This window comes from Strigops habroptila, chromosome 6, assembly GCF_004027225.2.
Source record: "Strigops habroptila isolate Jane chromosome 6, bStrHab1.2.pri, whole genome shotgun sequence".
Taxonomy (NCBI): domain Eukaryota; kingdom Metazoa; phylum Chordata; class Aves; order Psittaciformes; family Psittacidae; genus Strigops; species Strigops habroptila.
In genome coordinates this window covers 36389854-36412167 of record NC_044282.2, presented here as the reverse complement: position 1 = coordinate 36412167, position 22314 = coordinate 36389854, and the positions used below count along the sequence as shown (strand labels likewise).

The window sequence follows — 22314 nt, the reverse complement described above, 5'->3', positions numbered from 1 at the left end:
AAATAAAAATATTTCCCCCTAAAATATCATTTACAAATTCATGTATAGATGTATGACAGTGACCTTTTCCTTCTACCTTCACCCCAACAGAGTTTTAATTATTATCTCAGCCCATAAGATACCAAGATGATTTAGACTGCACTTACAAGTCTTTGCAAGATGGCAAAAGATTTTCATTGCAAACCGGTGAGTAACAGCAAGTCAGAGGAAACCCATATATTCTTAGCAGTGGAATAGAGATGTTGCATGTACACAGGAGATGAAAGGATCTCTAAAACATCTGGATTTGTCCTATAAGGTGATATGTTTCTTGCTACTATTTAAGTAGGGAAATAAAAACAAAACCACATTTGTTTTTATTGGAGTAATCTATTACAAACTAAAATGACTCCTTTAACTGTGTGTATATTTTGTGCTCCTGAGAGTGTAAGCACTTCAAAAAATGTGGAACTGGCTGAATGTTTTCCTAACCTTGATAATCCAGCTGCCTCAACTTCTCCTCCTGCTTTCCATATATTTACCATACATAAAAAGTGTAAGAAATGTTTCTTAAAAATTGCTTAATACCCTAGGACATTTACCAGTACTGTAGATGAAAAACAAACAAACAAAAGAAAAAAAGAAGAAAATATTTACTTAATTTATAATATTAATCTTACATTACAAGGGCTCTGTTCTGAAATTTGTCACTTACGGATTAAGAAAAGATGCAGTTCTGCACAGAAAGGAAAGTCTCACACCTTTTGATACTAATGGATAATACACTATCTATCAAGGAAGGGTATACTTTTTAAGTTCCTTTTTTAGCTGAGCTATTTTCTCATTAAAGATGGAAATTGTGTTGAGGTAAATAATAACAGAGAGTAACTTTCTTCCCTTCCTTTTTTGCAGCTGTTGTTCAGTTGTGACTCTTGGCATTAAGAGAATGTGAGTCCGTGATCTGAAGTGGCCGTGATCTAATCTCCATAAATACAGATGGTTGAGTAAAGCTTTATCAACAAAGATGAATTTCTGTTTCAGTTTACTTTTTTTCTGTTCTAAGAAGACTATTAATGGAATAAAACTGCATCTTCTCAATTATAGTGATTCTTCTCAACAGTTCTCCTTGTGATAGAATTAAGGAATGTATGGGATGTTCATTTCACCCTTGGATTTGCTACAGCTGGAAAAAGTCAGACATCATAACTGATAGCACTTTCCTCTCTACCTGGATATCTGTTGTTATGGTGATAGTTCCAGGAAGGAACATTAATCAGGATGACTTGAAAGCTTTGATGTTTACAGAACAATTATTTTTAACATCTCGTAAGAAAAGGTGACAGTTCCGCTCTTTGTTAAATATGCATCACTGTATCAGCTTTCATGAAAATTACCCAAATTTCTATTTGTTATGTATCTATCTGTAACACAATGCTGAATACAAATATACATATATATATTTACATGTAATAAAAAGGTTTTTGAAGAACAAAAAAATCCCTTTTTCTCACAAAGGATATTATCTGTTATTCCTAAGAACTTGCTTACAGTAATGAGTGACTTTTAATTATAATATAATCTTTAGAGTATCTGTATTGCTCTTTCATGACACCCTGAGATCTACCCAGCATGACCTTCTCATATCCAAAACTGTGCTGTGAACAATTCTACGAACCCACATCACCAAAACCACAGCTCTGGAGACACACTGCATCGCCCAGACTGTAATTCACCAGCAGGAGCAAGCAGTAGAGACAGAGGAATTATTGACCTGGAGTCTTCCAGATCAGAGGTACTCAATGTTCACCACAGAGCTGGGCTCACACATGTTATGAACGCATGTATTTACTTACATATTCTTCATAGGCCTCGTGTGCAGGTGGCGGGGGTGGTCTGTAGCCTGGGACAGCCGGGGCGCCCCTTGCTCGAGGGGTGGGGACGCCCCTTGCCACTGGAGGGACGGGGAGGGCTCCACGGGTCACTGGCGCTCCTCGGGGTGCTTGGGCACCTCGTCCAGGCGGGGGAGGAGGAATCGCACCCCCACGTCCCCTGGGGGGGGGACAAAAAGGAATGATCACCTTGGCGTGAACGGCAAGGGAGGACACACAAGTGCTACCACATTTTAAAGGCTCTTACATTTTTACTATTATTTAAAGTGCCATATAACTTTGGCAGCTACAATGTCAAGCACTTTTAGGCAATATCTCAGGCAGAACTCATATTATGGAAAAGTATTATTTTTAAGCCACCCAGTGCCTTTTACACCTCATCTTGTTGCTTGTACTAATGAAATTCTGGATCATCGTAGTTCACAGAGTTGCAAAGTTACTCCGAAGTAGTTCTAGAAAAGAAAGTGAGAAACTTTTTCTGTTGCTCTCGAACTATTCTATGACAGCAGTCATCACTCTCATTCTCATGTTTATTGGTGGGTGGGAGAAACTGATTGATTGGCAGAATATGCTGCAATATGGCAGAAACTTGCAAGGCAAAGTAGAGCAAGTGTATAAAACGAGAGTGAGAGCTTTTTTTTCCATCTAATTTACTTCAGCACAAGGGAAGTGCAGCATGGGATTCCGCTTTACTGTGCAGAGAGAAGAGCGCATACAGACAAGCACAGAGAGGTTTAGCATCTTCCCATGTATTTATACTATATTCACCTTGCTGTAAAGTACTTGGTAAGTCAGAAGAAGTTGTTACTGGTTAAAAAGAGGTTCTTGTAACTATACCATATGGCTCCCTGAAGCCTTCTCTTTTTCAGCCTGAACAAGCCCAACTCTCTCAGGCTTTCTGACTGGAGAGGTGCTCCAGCCCTCTGACCATTTTCATGGCCCTTATGTGGACCCACTTTAACAGGTCCGTGCCTTTCTTGTGCTGGGGACTCCGGACCTGAACACAGTACTCAAGGTGGGGTCTCATGAGAGCAGAGTACAGGGGGACAATCACCTTCTCTGACCTGCTGGCCACGCTTCTTTGATGTGGCCCAGGATATCGTTGGCTTTCTGGGCTGTGAGCACGTATTGTCTCCTTTTCATCTACCAATATCTCCAAGTCCTTCCCTTAGGGATTGCTCTCAATCCCTTCATACTCCAGTCTGAGCTGACACTGGTGATTACCCATGTGCAGGACCCTGCACTTGTTCTTCCTGAACATCATGAGGTTCACATGGCCCACTTCTCAAGCCTGTCAAGGCTCTTCTGGAAGGCATCCCTTCCTTCCAGCTTATCAACTGCACCACCATAAATATCATTATGCTATTACCGTAAATTATTATAGTAAATATTTATCTTTAATACTTCAGTTGCCCCCTTTTTTTTTTTTTTAATATTCTCCTGGGATATCTGACTGGAAAATAGGCAAAGCATTCAAGATCCTGTATCTGTGCAACTGATACAATCAGTCGGGTATTTTGCAGGACCCAGCACTCCACTGATTATGCTTTGAACCTAATTTAAAAGCTGCCAGTCTGTTGCAGTGATGTCCTGAACATTATTATTAAGTCAAGCCCTTCACCTAAGATATCTTAGGTGTAAGGAAGACTCATTTCTGAGCCCAAAAAGACTTTCTGTGGAAGATGGTAATGAATGCCAAGTGTAAAAAATCCTATGTATGTGCATCATATTACTGATAAAAAACTCCACTCAAGAAGAACTGAGCGAAAACATGAGGGACACCTCCAGGGGAAAAAAGAAAGGTCATAGGCAAGATCAGCCAGTTCAATTACCAAAGAACAACTCCTCTGTCAGCATGAAATAAGGTACCTCCGTATCCTATTTCTTCCAAAATAAAAGTGGATTTCTTAGGACCTATCCTGAAATGATGTCTATGGACACCTAGAAGTTGCTAGGTAAGTTAGATGCCTGAGGCAACAGATTTCTTAAAGGTTCACAGTGAAAAATGAGTCTGAAAAAGAGTGTATTAAGATTATATATTTGCCTCACGAAAAAGCAGAGCTGTTACCTATATTTGCAAAAATCCTTGGAAGAATTCAAGAAATATTCATACATCAGTGTTTTTAAGATGATGACAGTCAAACATAAAACTGTTAACCCATGCAATAGATAATATATAATGCAATATATATGTATTATAGATATAATACACATACATAAAAGAAGTAATTGTTTGGCAAATAAAGTTCCAGCCAGACTCTGTAGCCTTCTCTGACTATGCTATTTCATTGACCATCAATTTTATGCTACTGACCACATCGATTCTGTGCCGACATAGCAATATTCTTTCCTAGAAATATCCTTTCACCACGTTGATAATCTGCTCTGATTTGTTGTTTGATATTTGTACACCACTCACTGTAGCCTGTGAACTGTAGGTCATAGAACTGTAGGCATAACATAGACCATACAAGTTATCAGAAGGAAAACATTCTGGTTCACTGACCATGATGTGTATGTGATTTTCTTTATTTTTTTTTTTTTAGATATGTTTGTTTTGCCATTGTTTATACTTTCTAAAGCCATTAGCATAATAGCTCAGGTTACCACACCTTGAAGGAGCTGCAGGTGGCACACGGATCCCCCTTCCTCGAATGCCCCGTCCACGTGCTGAATCCTCAGAACCGTTCAAATACGACAGTTCTCTCAGCTGCTCCTGGCGAATTTCATCGTTATAATCCTAAAATGCAAAAGGTAAAACTTACTGGAAGTTTGTATTTTGGCTATCAAAGCACCCAAACCAGAAATTTGTGTTTTGAAATTTTTTATTTTGAAAGTTTGTGTTTTGGCTGAGCTGCCAATACACCCAAACCAGAAACAATATGGATGGCATTTGCGTTAATTGTTCTGCATTATCACCTGCATGCTGAAAAAAACCATACAGTAGGAGCGTACAAGTACCTATAATAAGTGGACAGACAAATTTATATGGGGAGTGAAGGTGGCCATAAAGAACATGTACACACAGAATAAAACACACAAGGCATAGAAAGCATAAACACAAAGCATACATCAAGAATAAATCTGTATACAAGATGCAAACGGACTTTCACATATAAAAGATACCAATCTCAAACAACTTGAAATTAGATCAAAAAATGCCTTTTACATATATTTTATACTTCTTTGGCAGACACCCCTGGCTACCTTTATGCACTTAAAACACAAATTCCATGTTACATTGCACCTTAGTATACAGAATTTACACTAGAATCATTTGATTAGGTGATTTAATCCAATACCAATTAGCATCACTGAATGTAGCCTTCAATTATTCTGTTTATCCACTTCTGATAGGAGAAGGAGCTCTCTCTTTAGGACTCATAAGTAACAAAGATCTGTTTACTATATGAAATTGTTAAATGATACAAAATAGGCCCATTCTAAGAGTACGGGTATCGACTCTATCACTGCAAACTCAGTAAACAGAACATCAGATGAATTTCCTTTTCTTACTGATAGAAAATACATATTATTGGGCAATTTTTACTTATTTTGTAACCTTTGTCTGAGCCAGAAGTTCCTTTTCTTTAGCTTCCTTCCTTTTGTGTTCTGCTCTTTGCCTGCTGATCACAGTAATAAGAGCCCAGTGCATCAGCCGGCTCACTGGCAGCACAACTGTGCAACAGATAATTAGTGTTTCAAAACAGAAAGGATTATTGAATTTCAGCCCTTGAGTTTCTCCATCCTTCCACAAGCAACTGCCACTGACTGTCATGCAAGAGTCTGAAAATGCTACAGTGCTACAGTGCCTGGCTGTCTTGGATGGGTGACTGTCCAGGATGTACAAGTGACATCTCTTTTTAGCCAAGTTAAAGACCAAGCAAACAGTTAGATGGAATTGGTGTTCCTTCTGCCTCCTGAAGAGGTCCAGGAAATGCATTTAAAGATATGATGCTGATCTTTTGTGGTCACGATTTCCCTTCTAAACTGCTAGAGACTGCAGCTGGAGTAAAATCTATTAACGAAATCCAGAAAAGAACCTCACTGATACAATAAAGTGCGTAATACTTGCAGCAGAATCATAACTGAAATCAAATCCCTAATTTGCCAGTAAACCAGTTAATGGCTTTCAGTTCACACCAATCCGCAAATCCTTTTCCACATTTTTCTACTATTCTAACATTAATGGTAATAAGCCACAGACAGCTTCCTAAATCAACGCTCTGTGTAAAACACAGAGGGAAAAACACAGATAGAATCAGTGATGTCACGTTTACAGCAATTGCTGAACAGGTACCATCTACTGTGGCTTGCTTAATATCATCTATTATGCATACTGGCTTTACAAGGATTAGGACTTCCCACTTGCTGATTAAGTTCACCCTTCAGATTCCACACCAGTACTGGGACTGCACTTCATTAATAATGCATGAAAATTTTGTAAGGGAAAGATGTGGGGAAGAGAAGAAAAAAAAAAAGAAAAAAAGAGAAAGGACCAGCAAGGGACAGAAATTGGAACTGTATTGCTGCTTTAATCTCTGTTTTTTGGAACACTTATAAATGAATTCTACCAGAAATTGCCACAAAGCTGCTATTCCTTTCTCAGACACACATATCATTTAAAATCTTCGTATTGATGAAACAGAAAATCCAAATAAAATTTATAACATAGTGCAAGATTTGCAAATCTACACCATTGTGCTATGCAATGCCCTTAGTTTTTCTACAGGTTATTTACTGCATGTCCAGTTAAGAAGTATCTACAATGTATTTTGAAATGCAAGGTAAAGACAACAAAGTACATGAAGACTGTAATTAAGATGCTGGGATAGGATCCTGAAAGAGAAAGATTTCAATAAAAATTTATAACTCTATATAGATCAATTCTTATGTTCCATTCATAAAGTATAATAAAGATCATAATTTCTAAACCTAAAATCTGAAATTTTCAACAGAAATGCTCACTTCAACTTCTTCATTAAGCAGAAACATAACACTGAATCAATCTTTCATAACTGCTACATGAGTTTAGCTAGAGAGAGTACCCTGCTGAATATTTAATTGTAGCTGAATTCAGAGCCTAGCACATGAGCAAAATTATGCTGCTGAAGTTTCATATATATCTAGTCCCAAGAGAGGGCACAAGATGTTGCAAGACATACCTGTACTGAAGAAAGTATAATGAAGTAGGTACACACTGCAGTAGTATGTTGTGTTTCAGAACAAACCCCTGACTCCTCATATTAAAATAAGCTCATGGGAAATGTTCTGTACTTCTCAGCTTTTCTTATAGCTTTCTAATAATCTCATATCCAGTCTATCGACTGATAACCTGCATTAGCCTATCTGTTTTGCTCTTGTTTATATCCTTAAAGACATTACTATCTATAAACAGCTTCTCTATTTACTGATTATACTAAGGGTGCCATCTGCTTGTATCACAGTGGTCAGTGTTTGCAAAGAACTGCTGTAGGTGAGCTAATCACCCACGACCATCCACCTAAACTTGCATCTTGACTTTAGAAATACCAAGGATTTACAATCTTAGCAAAGTCAGTAACACCAAGGCCACCATAAACTGTAATGTTTATGTAAGTGCCTGAAACCAAATTACATATTCGGATGAAACTTTCAGTATTCTAGAGTACATGAACATGTTTACCCCAGATTAACAAAAATATGTTTATTAATGTCAGTTGGGAATGATTAATTAGGTTGCCTTGACTGCTGTAGAAACAAAGGAAGCCCATTAGCATCAGAGTCAGACTGGTGGCAGCTCACCCAGGGCCCTTCTGGCAGCAGCACCAGAGAGATGCGGCAAAGAGGGAAAAGCACATAAGCTGCTAGAGAACTCAATAAACCATTTTGGTAAAAAATAGCAAATATGACGCAAGCTGCAAAACCTGATCTGAATTAACAAGAACATGTAGTGACAAGGGAGGACAGTTAATAAAGAAATCAAAGGGTAAGGCATAGATAGACGCAACGGGTTTTGGGAATATATATCTATCATTAGCATAATAAAGCTCACAGCAGTCAAGGATAAATCAATCCCTTAAGGACTGTGATCTCCTGTCCTGATGTGCTTTAGGACACACGTTTAAATTCTTTCCATGTGTTTGAATGATTTGCACTATTAATAAATATCATTACTCTTATCTGCGACAGCTGAATTTCATTCTAACTCCATAGTTAAGGGGAGAGTAATGTAGGTTAAATACAAGTTACCTTAAGAATGCAGAGTTATGTAAGTCTAGCCTAAAATTATAATTACAATTCTTAATATTGACACTTCGAAGTATTAAGAGGGCTCACTTGGTCCCTTACACAGATGACATTTTATAACATACACACATTCCTTACACAGTTAAGCTAGACATTTATCATGTGAAGAGCAGACCATCTTCCACATAGTGTTGCTACTGCTAGGACAGATATACAGGTGTCTTAAGTCCACAGACAAACAACTACGTATTAACACTTTGTATTTAAGTCATCGAATTCCTTGATTTTAACTGAGTAAAAAAGCAGTCATAAAAATAAATGCTTTTCTTGTAGCTATTTTCTCTGTAAATCTTGAAGCGCTTCCCAAAGGTCCCAAGTTACCAGTAACTCAAATCTATGGCTGGCTTATGCAGAGGTCCTATGGTCCTAGAAATCTCAGTCTGCACTGCCTGAACTACCAAATACTCTCTCTCAGGCACATAATATTCTCTGAAGCTCTGTGTTATCAAAACAGAGCACCACATTCACAGACACAGGCATGCCCCATCCCGAGATCTTCTCTTCTCAAGCTCAGGTAGCAGAAAGAAAACAGGGTTGGGATTCCTGAAGCACTTCTGCATCCTACCGAGCTCCCAGCATCAATAAAATAGCTCAAGGGCTCCATGTGTTTGTACAGATTCACTGAATCCAAAGTCTCCCCTAAATCCTGATGTTGCTGCCTTGGGGCTATTTTCAGGCAGTTTAAATTCCACTTAGCTTAAAATTTCCATTGAATACATGCTTTGGAAAACCCATACCCAGACAATAGGACACACGACTCAATGAATTTTAGATGGAGCTGCGTGACTTGAATATGGTCCTTTGTTTGTTTGTTTGTTTTCAGATGCATACCAATTTTGGACACTAAACCAGACATGTCCGCGTGCTCACTTGTGTATATGGGGAAGCACTAAGCCTGTGAAAATAACTGGTGGTATGGAGTTCCTGGAGTTGCTGTTTCTTTGTGTTCTTTGTGGCCTCACAAGAGTGAGCTGTGCTATGATTCAGCTTCAAAGCATGGTAAGAACCACACATCTGGACTCGTGGGGTCAGGATCTGCAGTTCATTATACTGAAGAGGCCAAGAACCCAGGAATTCCCACTTTCTAGCTGAGTACTTCAATATCAGACTGTTACAAAAAAGAGTAGCAGCACTGGCTGCTTGGTACCAGAAAAGCTTGGTGAACTAAATTATGAGTCGACAGAGATATTTGGCATTTCCTGATACTTCTTTATATGCTAAGATACTGTTCTAAGACTCCAATGCATTCAAAATGTAAACATATGGGACTTTTTGCTGCACATATCCAAAGCCTTTCTCTATCACTGTCTACTGAGGAAACTTAGACAATTAGGTAGGTTGGACAGCCCTCTCCATCACCTAAAATTTGGGTGAGACAGTGCCTTATCTGGGCATGCAAACTAGGTGCATGCAACTTCATTCTTCGTCTCTCTCATACAGATTTAAAGTTCATTGCAAAACATGAGATTAATCTGTAGCTGAAGCCATGCCCAACAAAGCAATTCCTACAAAGTTCCTCAGAACCATGGGAGCTGGCTCTAGCCTACCCTGTGTGGGTGTCTGGCGGATATGGCATATGTTCTCAACAGTATATGGAGGAGCTCAAAATGGACAGCTGTTCTGATGTTCCTGGATAAGACCCATGCTCTCTGAATCCGTGTTTAATGTATATGCATGGTTTCCTGGTTACCTGCAGTCAAAGCCATCTGTTAAGATGGCTTTTTGCCCATTTGCAGATTGGTCTGATTATTTCACTAGAGCATAGGTGCCAGGTAATGACTGGTTTAGACGGACAGCCTGCAGTGCACCACAAGTGACAATGCTTCTGCCAGAAGTCCTCCTCTGTGACTCCAATATTGCATTAGCAACACATGCCTCTTTGCATTTGCTCATATATATTGGCACTTATGTAAGGCCATTTTGTGTGCATGCAGTTCTCTGACAGACAGTAACCCCAATAAATACATAAAAACATAAATATAATCCATATGAGCTCAAGAAATAAATTATTTTCTCTAAGCAACGAGCAACTTAGCCAGATCCATAGCCATAAACATCATGCCTTTTCCTTGCCACATATGCAAAAAAATTGCTGTCTTTACCTGCTTATAGTCTGTCTGAGAAATAAACCTTAACTGTGTGGGTCACCCTTAGAGATTGAAATGCATAAAATAGACCATACATTTCTGACAGTAGCAGTCTGAATGTGTTGCAGCCAATATGAGTTTCAGCTTATAAATGCCTATGGGTAGAATGCAAGCAGACATAAACTGGAGCCATGTACACTTGCCTTTGAGGTTAGTTGACAGCTGGGGAATTTGTCAGCTTGCCACAGAGAGTACTAACCCAAGCGTGGATGTCATTTTTCTCTTTGAGCATGCACAATTAAATCTGCCTGGCATCATCAGCATGGGGCCTGGCGCTCTAGAAGCAGCACGGAAGGGAGAGGGGATGTCTTGCTCCTCAGCATCTGAAGAGAAGCTGCCAATCCCAGAGTGCACAGGCAACTGCTATGAAACTTCGACCTAGATATTTTAGTCCTTGCTAGAACAGAGCAAATAAGCCTAATTTAATTGTATAATCAAATTCTTCTTTTTTTTTAATACTAAAGAGAGCTTTCAACAGAAGATTATTCCAGTTTACATGGCAATGCTGTTAGCCACACAAAATGACCACACTGAAGATGGGTGTTTAACGTTTGAAAAACTTGCAGAAACCTGTACTACATTTCAGCCATTTGCCCCAATTTCTTCCACCCTCTTGTTCACAGGCCCCCAAAGAAACGGATACTGTGGTCTGTAATTCATTCAAATGACAGCTACAATGCCACAGAAGTCAGTTAGCTGACAGTGTCCTATCCCCGAATTTAATTCTGAGTGAATCCTGGCTGCCAGAGACTTATGATTATTTACAGCTGTCACTTGAAGGCGACAAATAAAAGAACTGGTAGTATGAACAGAGAGCATACAGCAGGCTGCAGGAAGAGTGGTGTGGCCACGTACTCGTGAAGAAATCATTATGGATTCACCTTGGATGTTTACACTAGCTCCTAGGAGGGAAGGGATGTGATATGACTGGTCTTCCTCTGAGAAAACCCAGTTGTTTCAAAGGAGACAGGGAGAAGAGTAGGACTGCTACTGCTTTTCCCCAGATGTTTGCTGGTGCTCCACTACTAATGCTATCACTAATTGTTCTTAAGGCTGGACATTTAACTGTCTACTATAGTCTACATTAAAGCCAATGAAAGTGACAAACTATACATAATACCTATGCATCTTTTTTCCCTCCAACTATGCTGGGTGGGACCCATATTGCCTCCTGCTAACCCACAGCTGTAGGTTTACAGCCCTCTTGTCAAGGATAACAAGGATGGCAAAAGCAGCCAGCAAAATTCCGACACGTTTACTCTTGCTTAGTGTGCCTGTCTCATCCAGCCTGACTACAGCTATGCTCTCTCGGTCCCACGTGGCACATTAAACAAAAGATGCTGCTAGACCTGAGGAGACTGGAAAGAGCAATGAAGGATGATAAGTCTGGGCAAGAAAATATCTTGCTATGGGTTTGCTGATTGCCCTTTCTTTTATGGCTTCTGAATAATTCTAGAATTTTTAAAAATCCCATTAGGTGATAATTTGTACATCGCACATAGCGCCTTGGGACTTAACTTGATACATGACACAGGAATTAGATTTCAAAGCAATGTCAGTATTTTTTTCACTTATTGCAATATAGGGTTAGAAGAACATGAGCTGTCCTTGGAGTCTTGGCAAGTACTAAGTCTATTTCAAATGCAGAGCAGAAATGTTCTTAATAATGCTACTATCATATACTGAAATGTATTAATAATCGTAGTCTAAGTCAGGAGATAGACAGAGAATATCTTAAGTTCAGTCACCACGGTCCCAGTTGTAACATCCTGGGAGCAGGTGCTGGTGGAAGGTTGATTCATCACAGCCGCACTGTCTCGACAGAGGAGCTGTGGGGATGGTAGCATGGCCTGCTTGTTTGGTCCTCTGTTTTTCCAGAATAAGGATTTCTCCAGACTAATCCAGGTTATGGTTTAGATCCTGTGTGTGGATCCCTTCAGGAACCCTGAATTTCTCTTTGATCATCCAGTTTAACCATAGCCTGTGCCTAGGTAGGTTTTTGAAGGCTCAGAATAAAGAAGACCACCTGTATTGCTGATACTCTGACTGGAGCAGGGTTGTCTCCTCTCCTCATGGCACTGCACCAGCAGCAGCACCAGCAGCATCAGCATCTCTGCCTGGCACAGCTGCTTGGCAGAGAAACTGGTGGCACAGACTGGGGCAAAGCTGGACTGACAGCGAGAAAAAGGATGAAGAACTTCCCTCCTTTGTCAGTCATAGCAGCAGGCACAGAAGCTCCTTCCAGAAACCTCAAGCTGCCATCAGGGCTTGGCTTTGGAGAGGCAGCAGTGCCTCAGCATTCTCCCTAGCCAGAGGTAAAGGCAGAAAACACAGTATCCGTATTTCTTGTGCACTCCTTGTACACAGAAATTGGACTAACTTAAACTAAACTGCACTGCACATCCTCCCCAGAGCCAAGACTTTTTTGCATAGCAAGGAAAAAATAACACAAAACATGCTGGGAAGTAATAGCACTGTAAAAATACAAGAGCAATTTTCACTGCTGGAATGAAAGATATTTTAAATCTGCTTGGTTTTAACTGCTATAATCTAAATTAGTTTCAGTACTGAGAGATTTATGGATAGCCAGTGTAATGATAGAGAGGACAATCCCAGGGGAACAAGCAGGTATGAGAGGAGCCCCCCCTTCATACTAAATTCAATAAGCATGAGGAAAAGAATGAAACGAAGCTAGTGTTAAATCTCAATCACCATCTGAACTGTCACAGAAACTAAAAATATTAAAATAATTGGGATTCAATTTTCTAAAGTTTACACCAAACTTCAGGTGACAAAGAGTGCAAATACAGAAATAAGTAAACAAAAAAAAAAAGTGGAAATAAAGGGAAGAAACATATCAAATAATAAAAGTTAAAATCATGTATTAGAAAAACAAAATAAATGGCAAGCTCAATAAATTACCAAGAAATACTTTCTCAAGTAGGTAAGTTTAAAAAAGCTGATTTAATAATTCCATTAGGCAGGTATGCATCAGGTATAAGGTGCAGGTTTTGTATTTTCAGAGTAAAATTTGAGGCAAAACGAAAGTTGATTAAGGAAATGACAAGCAGTAATGAGAGGTAGAAAATAATTTACAAATAAATCTTAGACCATGTACCAACTAGAGATACACTCATTCCAAAGTGCCTCCCACTCTTCTTAAAGTACACAGTGTATGAAAGATTAGGAATAAAGTGTATAAAACTGAGCAAGTGCTATAATTAATGCAGTGATATAGGTGAAAAGATTGTCAGAGATTCAAGCTCAACAATTTAATATTTAACATGATAAAAATATTATCAGTTCTTCATTTCTTCTTATTAAATTTGAATATATTTTATTTCTTATTGCATAAACCCTTGTAAATAAGATTATCCACCAGGACATATGGCATCAGTATTTATAATGTCTCCTTTTCTGCTCTTCAGTAAACATTAAAGAAGGTTTCAGGTACTTTAACACAATTACCACTGCTTTTTTTTTTTTTTTTTTTTTTTTTTTTTAACAGAATATCACCTAATTCCTGCTTATTGCCAGGTAGAAAAAAGTTCTGCCTCTCCAAATCATTCAGCTTCTTATGTTGCTTCATGGCTGGTGCATCTAACCCATCCCTCCCCAGCTGGCTGAACAAAATGAGTAGCTTTAGATCAAATGCAAACAATCTAGGCTCAAGAGAAAAAGTGAAATAAGTTCCACAGCTGAAGAACCCTCACGGAGAAGATCTGAACAACTGAAGATCCAGACCTAAAGAGGGCCTACAAGAAAGCTGGAGAGGGACTTTTTATAAGAGCAAGTAGCGCTCTTATAAAGTGTCTTACAGGACAAGGGGGAATGGCTTTAAGATGAAAAAGGGTAGATTTAGATTAGATATTAGGAAGAAATTCTTTACTGTGGTAAGGCACTGGAACAGGTTGGCCAAGAAGTTGTGGCTGCCCCATCCCTGGCAGTGTTCAAGGCCAGGCTGGACGGGGCTTTGAGCAACCTGGTCTAGTTGGAAGGTGTCCCTGCCCATGGCACTGCAGTTGGAACTAGGTAATCTTTAAGGTGCCTTCCAACCCAAACCATTCTTTGATAGTATGATTCTATAACCAAGCACAACTAATAACCTAAGGACTAGCAGTCTAACAGAGGGAGAGATGTAGGCTGTCATGTGGAATGATGCCATAAAACTTACAATTAAAAAATCTATCTATAAACAGTACCCAGAAGTGGAAAACTAGCTTTTAAACAGATGAATTTATATTAAGATATTCCATTTAGTATATGAGTTTCCGTAATTAATCCCAGCTTCTGCATACACTTAAGCGTTGCTCCAAATATGGTACATTCCTGCATCAGGTAATCATAATGATATGCACTGGATACAGGAGCAAACTGTATCTTGAAAAGTAAAACCTCAGGCATACTGGAGAGACGCAAATGGGATAAAAGAAGTCAGATTTAGCTATCATATTCCCTAGATAATACTAGATTCATTAGCATATAACTTCAACTTAATTTCTGACTTGCAAACCCACTGCTGTATTTTCTTATAAAGTGGTTTGTTTTTAGAGAAACACAACATGATAGAATTTAAACAAAACTTTTAAAGAGTTTCACAATTACAATCTTATCATTGAAGATTGAACTCCAACTTCCTACTATCTGGACATATTTCCTGTAATAAGAGAAACAAGTAGTATTCAGTACTTTTCCATCATTTCCAAGGACTTATACATGGCACTGAACGGAGAAAAGAGGTGAAGGAGGTAAGATGGGCTTGGAAAATACATATTCAGATTCTTTCATTTTCACTTAATTATACTATTATAGACATATAAAAATATTTTAAAATTATTTTAAAAGTGACTCTACCTAGTTTCTTAACTACTTCAATGCATACAGTTCTGCACTTGCAAACTTTTTACATTTGTTTTAATTTTGTATAATACTTTAATAATGGTATAAAAGTGCATATATGGGGGTCCTCCCTGCTTATTATGAATGCCCATCACTAAATTGTATCAAAACGTCTAGGCTTCTCTGAAGCTATTAATCTGGCCCTCTATCAAAAAAAAACCTTATCAAATTTAATTCTGTCCTATGAGTCAGAAATTCACAAAAAAGTAATTAAGTTACTTTCTTTTTTATCCAGAGATGAACTATTGCTTTCTTTTATCTTATGTTCTAGCAGATAACGCACACATGAGAACTGAGTGAAAGGAATGCTCGTAAAATTATTTCCACAGCAAATGTTAATTGCTCTTTTATATTGGAACTAATTCTTCAGTCTTTCCTAAATAGCTAAAGCAAAAAGATTCTGTAATTGTTTATTTAATTTGAAGAAAAACAAGTATAGGTATTTAAAATACACCATATATTGTAGACAAGCTCCTAAGGGAATATTAATAATTAGTAAGGTGGCTAACATCTTTTTTTTCTTATTTTTTTAAATCCTAAAAATACAAGGTCAGATTGAGGAGGTATTTTAACATATGAGTGAGCATGACTCATAGGCACTGAAGGACTTTGCTGAGCTCAGTGCCACCTTAAAACTGGACTTGCTAATTCCAGCTGGAAAGAGGGTCCCAGCAGCTGTTAGCCAAGTGCCACATAAGCTGAATTTGCCAAGTAGATTTCCCACTCAGCACAAATGTGATACATTGATTCAGAGCCCACACGTGAGAGCCACTGACTCCACCTGTGTTCAGGACTTCAGGACAGTTGCCCACACATACAAACCCCACAAACACATCCAAACCAGGCACCCAGAGCCTTGCTGGCTGTTAGGACAAACCTTGATGGTCTCAAATCCCAAGCCCCTGATTTTGCTCTAGAATCACGACTGGGGTTTGAAATCAGCTGTATATTCTTGACTAAGAAAATGATCCCACTGATTTCAGTGCTTTTCTGTGACAAAAAGCTGGAGCAGGTGGCAAATTGTGGAGATACAGGATTTTTTGTCATATAAATAAGAATATAACTTAATTTTTACCTAAAAATAATAGCTGGTGCTAATGAGCCTCAGCTGATAAAAGAATTGAACACAAAATTATCAGCTGAAATGATGCACTGAGTACTGGTTCCTCATTTGCCTTCTATGTTGCTAGAAAACCTATGGTGAGCTACCTTAACATCAAAAGAATGAACAGCTGCCACCTTACATTACATGTTTTCCAACTAAAAATATTAAACAGACTTACTGCATAAGTATTTGGAACTCAATACAAGTGACTGTGAACCCATTAGTTCCAAGCTGTTATTTAACCACAACTAACCCAGTTCTGCATTATTGATTTTAGAAGCATGGAAATCCTTGCTAGGCACTCGTGCTTTTCCGTTCAAGTAAAACATCCTAAATTTAATTAAATGTGTCAAATTTGGGACAAATAAATATCACTTTTTTCAATACGATAATTTACCTCATCACAGGAAACATGAGTGGAAACTAAAGAAATAACAGTAACTTCATGACTTGTTTTGTCAAAGGAAAGACTGCTATAAATGGAAATAACTGAGACTGGTTTATTTCTTTTTTTCATAATTCAAATGATCAACTATTTGAACTGAAATGTATTTAATTGAAACTGAAATATATTTAATTGTATTAAATTTTCAATGTCTGCCATTTGTTTTAATGACAAATCTGGGTAAGTACTGCATATCAATGTCTCATTATGCATTCAAATTCAGCATAGCAAGCCAGGCTATGCTTCATCACACCTCAAGGTGCTGAGTACTCTCAGCTTCTGGTGACTGCAACTAATCCTACTTAGCAGCAAATGTAGATAATTTTATTGAATTTAAGCCTTCCAGCCCTGGGGTTTATGAGATTAAATTTTTCTTTCCAGCTCTCCTGGGCAGGTCTGACTAACCCACTCTGTTATTTACACTCACCAGCGCCCATGCTAAGTGGACTGGGTAAAAGTCTCATGATTTTCCCAGATTCCTAAAACCTCCTATGAAAAACTTGGGTTGAAAATTACTGCCTTAACCTGAAACTTTGAAGTCCAGGCTTTGCTGCTGTCATCCCAGAGCCTTGTTCAGGTATTCCAAGAATAATCATACCTGATATTCCTGTTAAAAACCCAGGTTTTTTCATCATTCGACTCGGTGACTTCAGGGTACACAAACTGGAAAATTTTAACTGCTCTCAAGTCTGCTCCTACAGGCAGATTATATTATAATTTAATTATAATTATTTAATTTTCAAGTGGTTTTACCTGTTCTTTGGACTCCACTGTAATAAACTGCTCCCCTCAAATGTCATTTGTGCTGTTGAGTATATAGTTCACTTACCAGACTGGTAAGGACTACCATCCATATCCTTATGAAAAGGGTTTTGAAGCAAGAGTAGGCTGAGAGACATGTTAAAGGAATCTTTCTGAAATATTACAATATCTACTACTGACCAATTAATTAGTTATCCTCTCTTTCCAAGCCTATCCCACAGTTTGCTCAATACTGGGAAACCTCCAAACAATCCTTTCTTAATATAAGCAGAGCCTTACATGTGCAACATTTCTGCAAATGTCTGGGGAGTGCACTAGGTTGTCTTAAGTGGAAATTTCACCTCATTGATTGCCTTCATTTGGGTTCATTTCAAACTGGCAGAGATCAAGCCTTGTGGAGAGTATTTGTAAATATACCAGTGTAATGGTTTAAAAGTAACTCTATCCCAGTTGAAAACAGCACAATCAGCTCTTTTTAAACATTTAAGCATAAACCTAAAGAAATTAAAGATACACCACAAAAACCTATCTAGTAGCTTTCCGAACAATGCCAAATGCACTGTATAAACCAGGAGCACTTCAAATTTCTCCGCATTTTGCCTGTTGGCAAAGAAAGTTTTCCTTCACCTCTCTAGGGGCATTTCCCAGCAACAACTTAAAATATCCATAATGAAGGAAAAATGCTCTATGTGCTACAGACTGCAACGCAATGCACCATCAATTCAGTTTTATACAGCCAACACCGTGTTTGAAAATGTTGCTGTTTTTCCCTTTGGTTTTTTATACCAAAACATCTGGGAGGAGCTCAGGGATTGGTTAAGGACTCAAGCATGACTGATTAGAATATCTCTTCTGTATCCCATTGGGTCTCCTTGCTTCTTGTGATTTCTGATTTTTCTATTTCCCCTAACATAATTCACAGTTAGGAGAAACTATTCATTTGAGAGCTTCCAACCAGAAAATCCTTCAGGTTGTTCCAGCAGTGCACTAGAAAAACTCACTTTCATTCTTTCTCAGGTTTTTTTCCCCCCAGTATCTTACTGGATATTCTGGTTCTTATTTTGCAAGTTGTCACAGTATCTGTGAAATTCAGCAGAGGAAAGAGAATATATCCTGCTTCAAAGCCACACAAGTTTTGGTGGCTAAGATTTCCTAAATTTGTTGGGTCTTACAGGAGAGAAGGTGAAGTGGGGAGTGACTGAGCAGCTGTGCTGTACTTAGTTGCTGGCTGGGGTTATCCCCAACAGTCCCACTAATCCTTTTTTTCCCCATCAGGGCCACATGTTTGAAGACAGAATTTCCACAGATAAAAAAAAAAAAAATAAAAAAAAAAAATCCAAGACAACAGGTTCTCAAGCACTGATGAGTATTTGTAAATAGAAAGTATTTTTTAGAAAGATTTCAGCAGATGAACTTGTAGTTTCAATGGTCAAAACTAAGAATAAGGTTTTGGCTGGGAACACAAACATTATTATGGAAAAGCACTCCATGGCCATTTAAGACCAGCACTTGCAATTTGAAGCTAGAACTTGAAGCCTGGAAGAAAGGCTACAGATGGAAATAATAACTGTTCAGCTTGAATCTGCTCTATTTTCATTAGGCTTCTAGAAAAAAAGGTAGTGCTTTGATCTCACTTGGAGTATTGTGTACAGTTCAAGTGTCCTCAACATAAAAAGGACATGGAGCTGTTGGAGCAAGTCCAGAGGAGGGCCACGAGGATGGTAAGAGGGCTGGAGCACCTCCCGTATGAAGACAGGCTGAGAAAGTTGGGGCTCTTCAGCCCGGAGAAGGCTGTGTGGAGACCTCATAGCAGCCTTCCAGTATCTGAAGGGGGCCTATAAGCATGCTGGGGAGGGATTAGGGACTGTAGTGGTAGGACAAGGGGTAATGGGTTCAAACTTCAGCACCATCCAACTGTCCACACTCCTGCAGTTCCCAGTTCTTGACACGTCCCATAAAACTGAAGTCTGGAGGGCAGCAGATATCACTCCTATTTTCAAAATGGGCAAGGAGAAAGAGCTGGAGAACTACATGCTGCTCAGCCTCACCTCAGTCCCTAGGAAGGTGATGGTGAAAATTCCCCTAGAAAGAATTTCCTAACACATGAAGGACAAGCTGGGTGCTATCAGCATGAACTTATAAAGGGGAAATGATGTTTGGGCAATGTCATTGCCTTCTACAATGAGAAGACTGGCTTGCTGGATAAGGGGAGAATTGCGGATGTGGATTACTTCAGCCTCAGTAATAAGTCTTGGACACAATCTCCTCCAAGATCATCATAGACAAGCTGACAAAGTATGTGTCAGATTAGAGGACAATGAGGTGGACTTAAAACTGTCTGGGTGACGGGGGCCAGGGGTTGTGATCAGTGGCCCAAAGTGCAGCTGGTGGCCAGTCAAGAGTGGTGTACACCACGCATTGGTGCTGGGTTCAGCAGCATTCAAAATCTCTCTTCATGACCTGGATGATGGGACAGAGTACTTCCTCAGCAAGTTTGCAGCTGATACAAAACTGAGAGGTTTGGCTGACTCACCAGAGGGTACTACCACTATTCAGAGTGACCTTGATATGCCGGAGAAATTGGCAGAGTAATCTCATGAAGTTAAACAGGAAGTCCAAAGTTCTACCCCTTCAAAGGAATAACCCCAGACACCAGAACTTGCTGGTGGTTCTGGCTTGAAAGCAGTTTTCTGAAGCTTTGCCGAAAAGGACATTGGTGTTCTGGTGCATAACAAACTGACCAGGTGCCAGGAATATGCCCTTGGGGCAATGGTATTTCGGCCTGCATCAGGAAGAGCATTGCCAGCAAGTCAAGGGAGGTGATTATTACTGTCTATTCAGCAATGGTGAGACCACACCTGAAGTATTGTGTCCAGTGCTGGGCTCCCAAGCACAACAAAGATCCAGAGTTATCGGAATCCACCACAGGGCCACTAAGGGACAGGAGCATCTTTCATATAAGATGAGGCTGTGAGAGCTGGGGCTATTCAGGCTGGAGAAAAGGCGGCTCAGGGGCATCTTGTCAACGTGCATAAATATCTGAAGAGAGGGAATGCAGACGAGGAAGACAGACACTTCTTGGCAGTGACAAGACACTTCTCTGACAGGACAACAAGAAATGGGTGCAAACTAAAACACATGAAATTCAATCTGAACATGGAAAAACATTTTTTTTCTGTGAGGACGGCTGAACATGGGCACAGGTTGCTCAGAGAGGTTGTGGAGTCTCCATCCTGGGCAACTGGCTCTAGGTGGCCTTGCTTGATCAGATGACCTCTGAAGGTCGCTTCCAACCTCAATCACTCTGTGATACTGTAGAAGGAAACCCTATGTCATATATTACTTGGCTGCTTAAAAACAAGTTTCAGATTCATACTAGTAACCCACACAAAAGACTGCAGCTGAATGACTCATTTCTTGTGCTGAATTGAACGCTCCCTGAATGTGGGCTGAAGTAACTTTGAAAAAGGGTCTGTTGAGCTGTCATCACACTCTCCTGCAAATGTAAATTAATACTTATTCACAGCATTACAACCACCTCCTTTAAGATGTAATTTAATCTTCAGAGCAGTTCTGTTTCTTTTAGGTCTGACATTTTCTTACCAGGCAAGTTGCAGATCATTTCAGTAGAACATGCCCAGCTAAGACTAGCTAGGGTTTATCTGCATGTTCTCTTTTGTTAAGACAGCAGGCATTACAGCCATGTTTTCAAAGCACAGAGTTGTGCAGCCACAAAAGATTGGAAATGCTAAAATAGGTATTTGCACAGAGTTGTAAATCTACAAGTTCTATGAGCAACTGCGCGTGCCTGTATTTCTTCTCATTCTGTATTCACGAACACAGATTTTGCAAGGAACTAGTGTTCATTGCTCTGGAAATGCATTTGCATTTTTCAATATGGTACACATTTTCTTTTCCTAACTGTTTTTATACACAGTCATAAGTTAATGAAGTATCAAACTTTGTGACTTACTGCAGGATTTTTTTCTGGTTACCTTAATGATAACAATGAAAGGAAAAGTCTCTCTGAGGATTTTCACCCCCACCCCCCCCCCAGATCAAAGGGCCGTTTCAAAACGCAGAAATGTTGACAAGTCATGTTACAGAACAAGAGCATAAGAACTTTTTGAAAGCAGTATATGGTATACTCTGCTGACAGTCAGAGAAACATTTGCACAGACAAGTATGTCTTTCTACAGTTACAGGCAAGATTTTAAATGGGAACTCAGTTTCACCTTTTATTTTTTACAGCTTTTAATTGTATTGTGGTAGCACTTGACTAATTCTGTCCCATGGCATTCAAAATCTAAGAAAACATTAGTGAACTCACATGCTTAATGAATGCAATTAAACTTAAAAACCAGACAATAAAAATATTCAGCATTGGATTATGCATTTTGTTTCCTGGAAATAAAATACTTGGATTTTGTTTTCTAATTCCCCAAGCGATATGTATTCTAACTGCAAATATTGCTACTCTGACAGTCAATATATAAATGTGTTTATTGATCCTCTGTAATGCCAAATATTTTGTGTTTTTATTAATGGGGAATGGAGTTGTTCTATAGCAATTAAGGGTTATAATCCTGCTTTCAAGGACAACTTTTGGGTGTAAAACAGAAAAGAGAAAAGATGCAACATTTTCTGTCTAAAAATCAACAAAGAGCTTGCTATCTAAGCATAAAGTCAATGATCTGAGCCTCTAGGCTAGTACAAATGGGACAAAAGTAAATCCAGTGCTAGAATGTGATTTTCACAGTAACCTATGAGAAATGCTAAATTCTTTTTTCTCCCTTAATG

The 22314-nt window shown here is 39.0% G+C and overlaps 1 protein-coding gene across 11 annotated transcripts in view; it reads right to left on the bottom strand.

The window, feature by feature from the left end:
- KHDRBS2 (KH RNA binding domain containing, signal transduction associated 2) overlaps nucleotides 1-22314 on the bottom strand; it is a 356318-nt gene that overhangs the window by 132658 nt on the left and 201346 nt on the right. For all 11 annotated transcript variants that reach the window (XR_003991957.1, XR_003991959.1, XR_003991958.1 and 8 more), the window contains 2 exons: nucleotides 4481-4608; nucleotides 1833-2028 (listed from right to left, as the gene is read on the bottom strand). Coding sequence is in view for 1 of the 11 variants with exons in the window: in XM_030490209.1 (XP_030346069.1) it covers nucleotides 1833-2028; nucleotides 4481-4608 (324 nt within the window). In the remaining 10 variants the exon portion in view is untranslated. The remainder of the gene's footprint in view (nucleotides 1-1832; nucleotides 2029-4480; nucleotides 4609-22314) is intronic.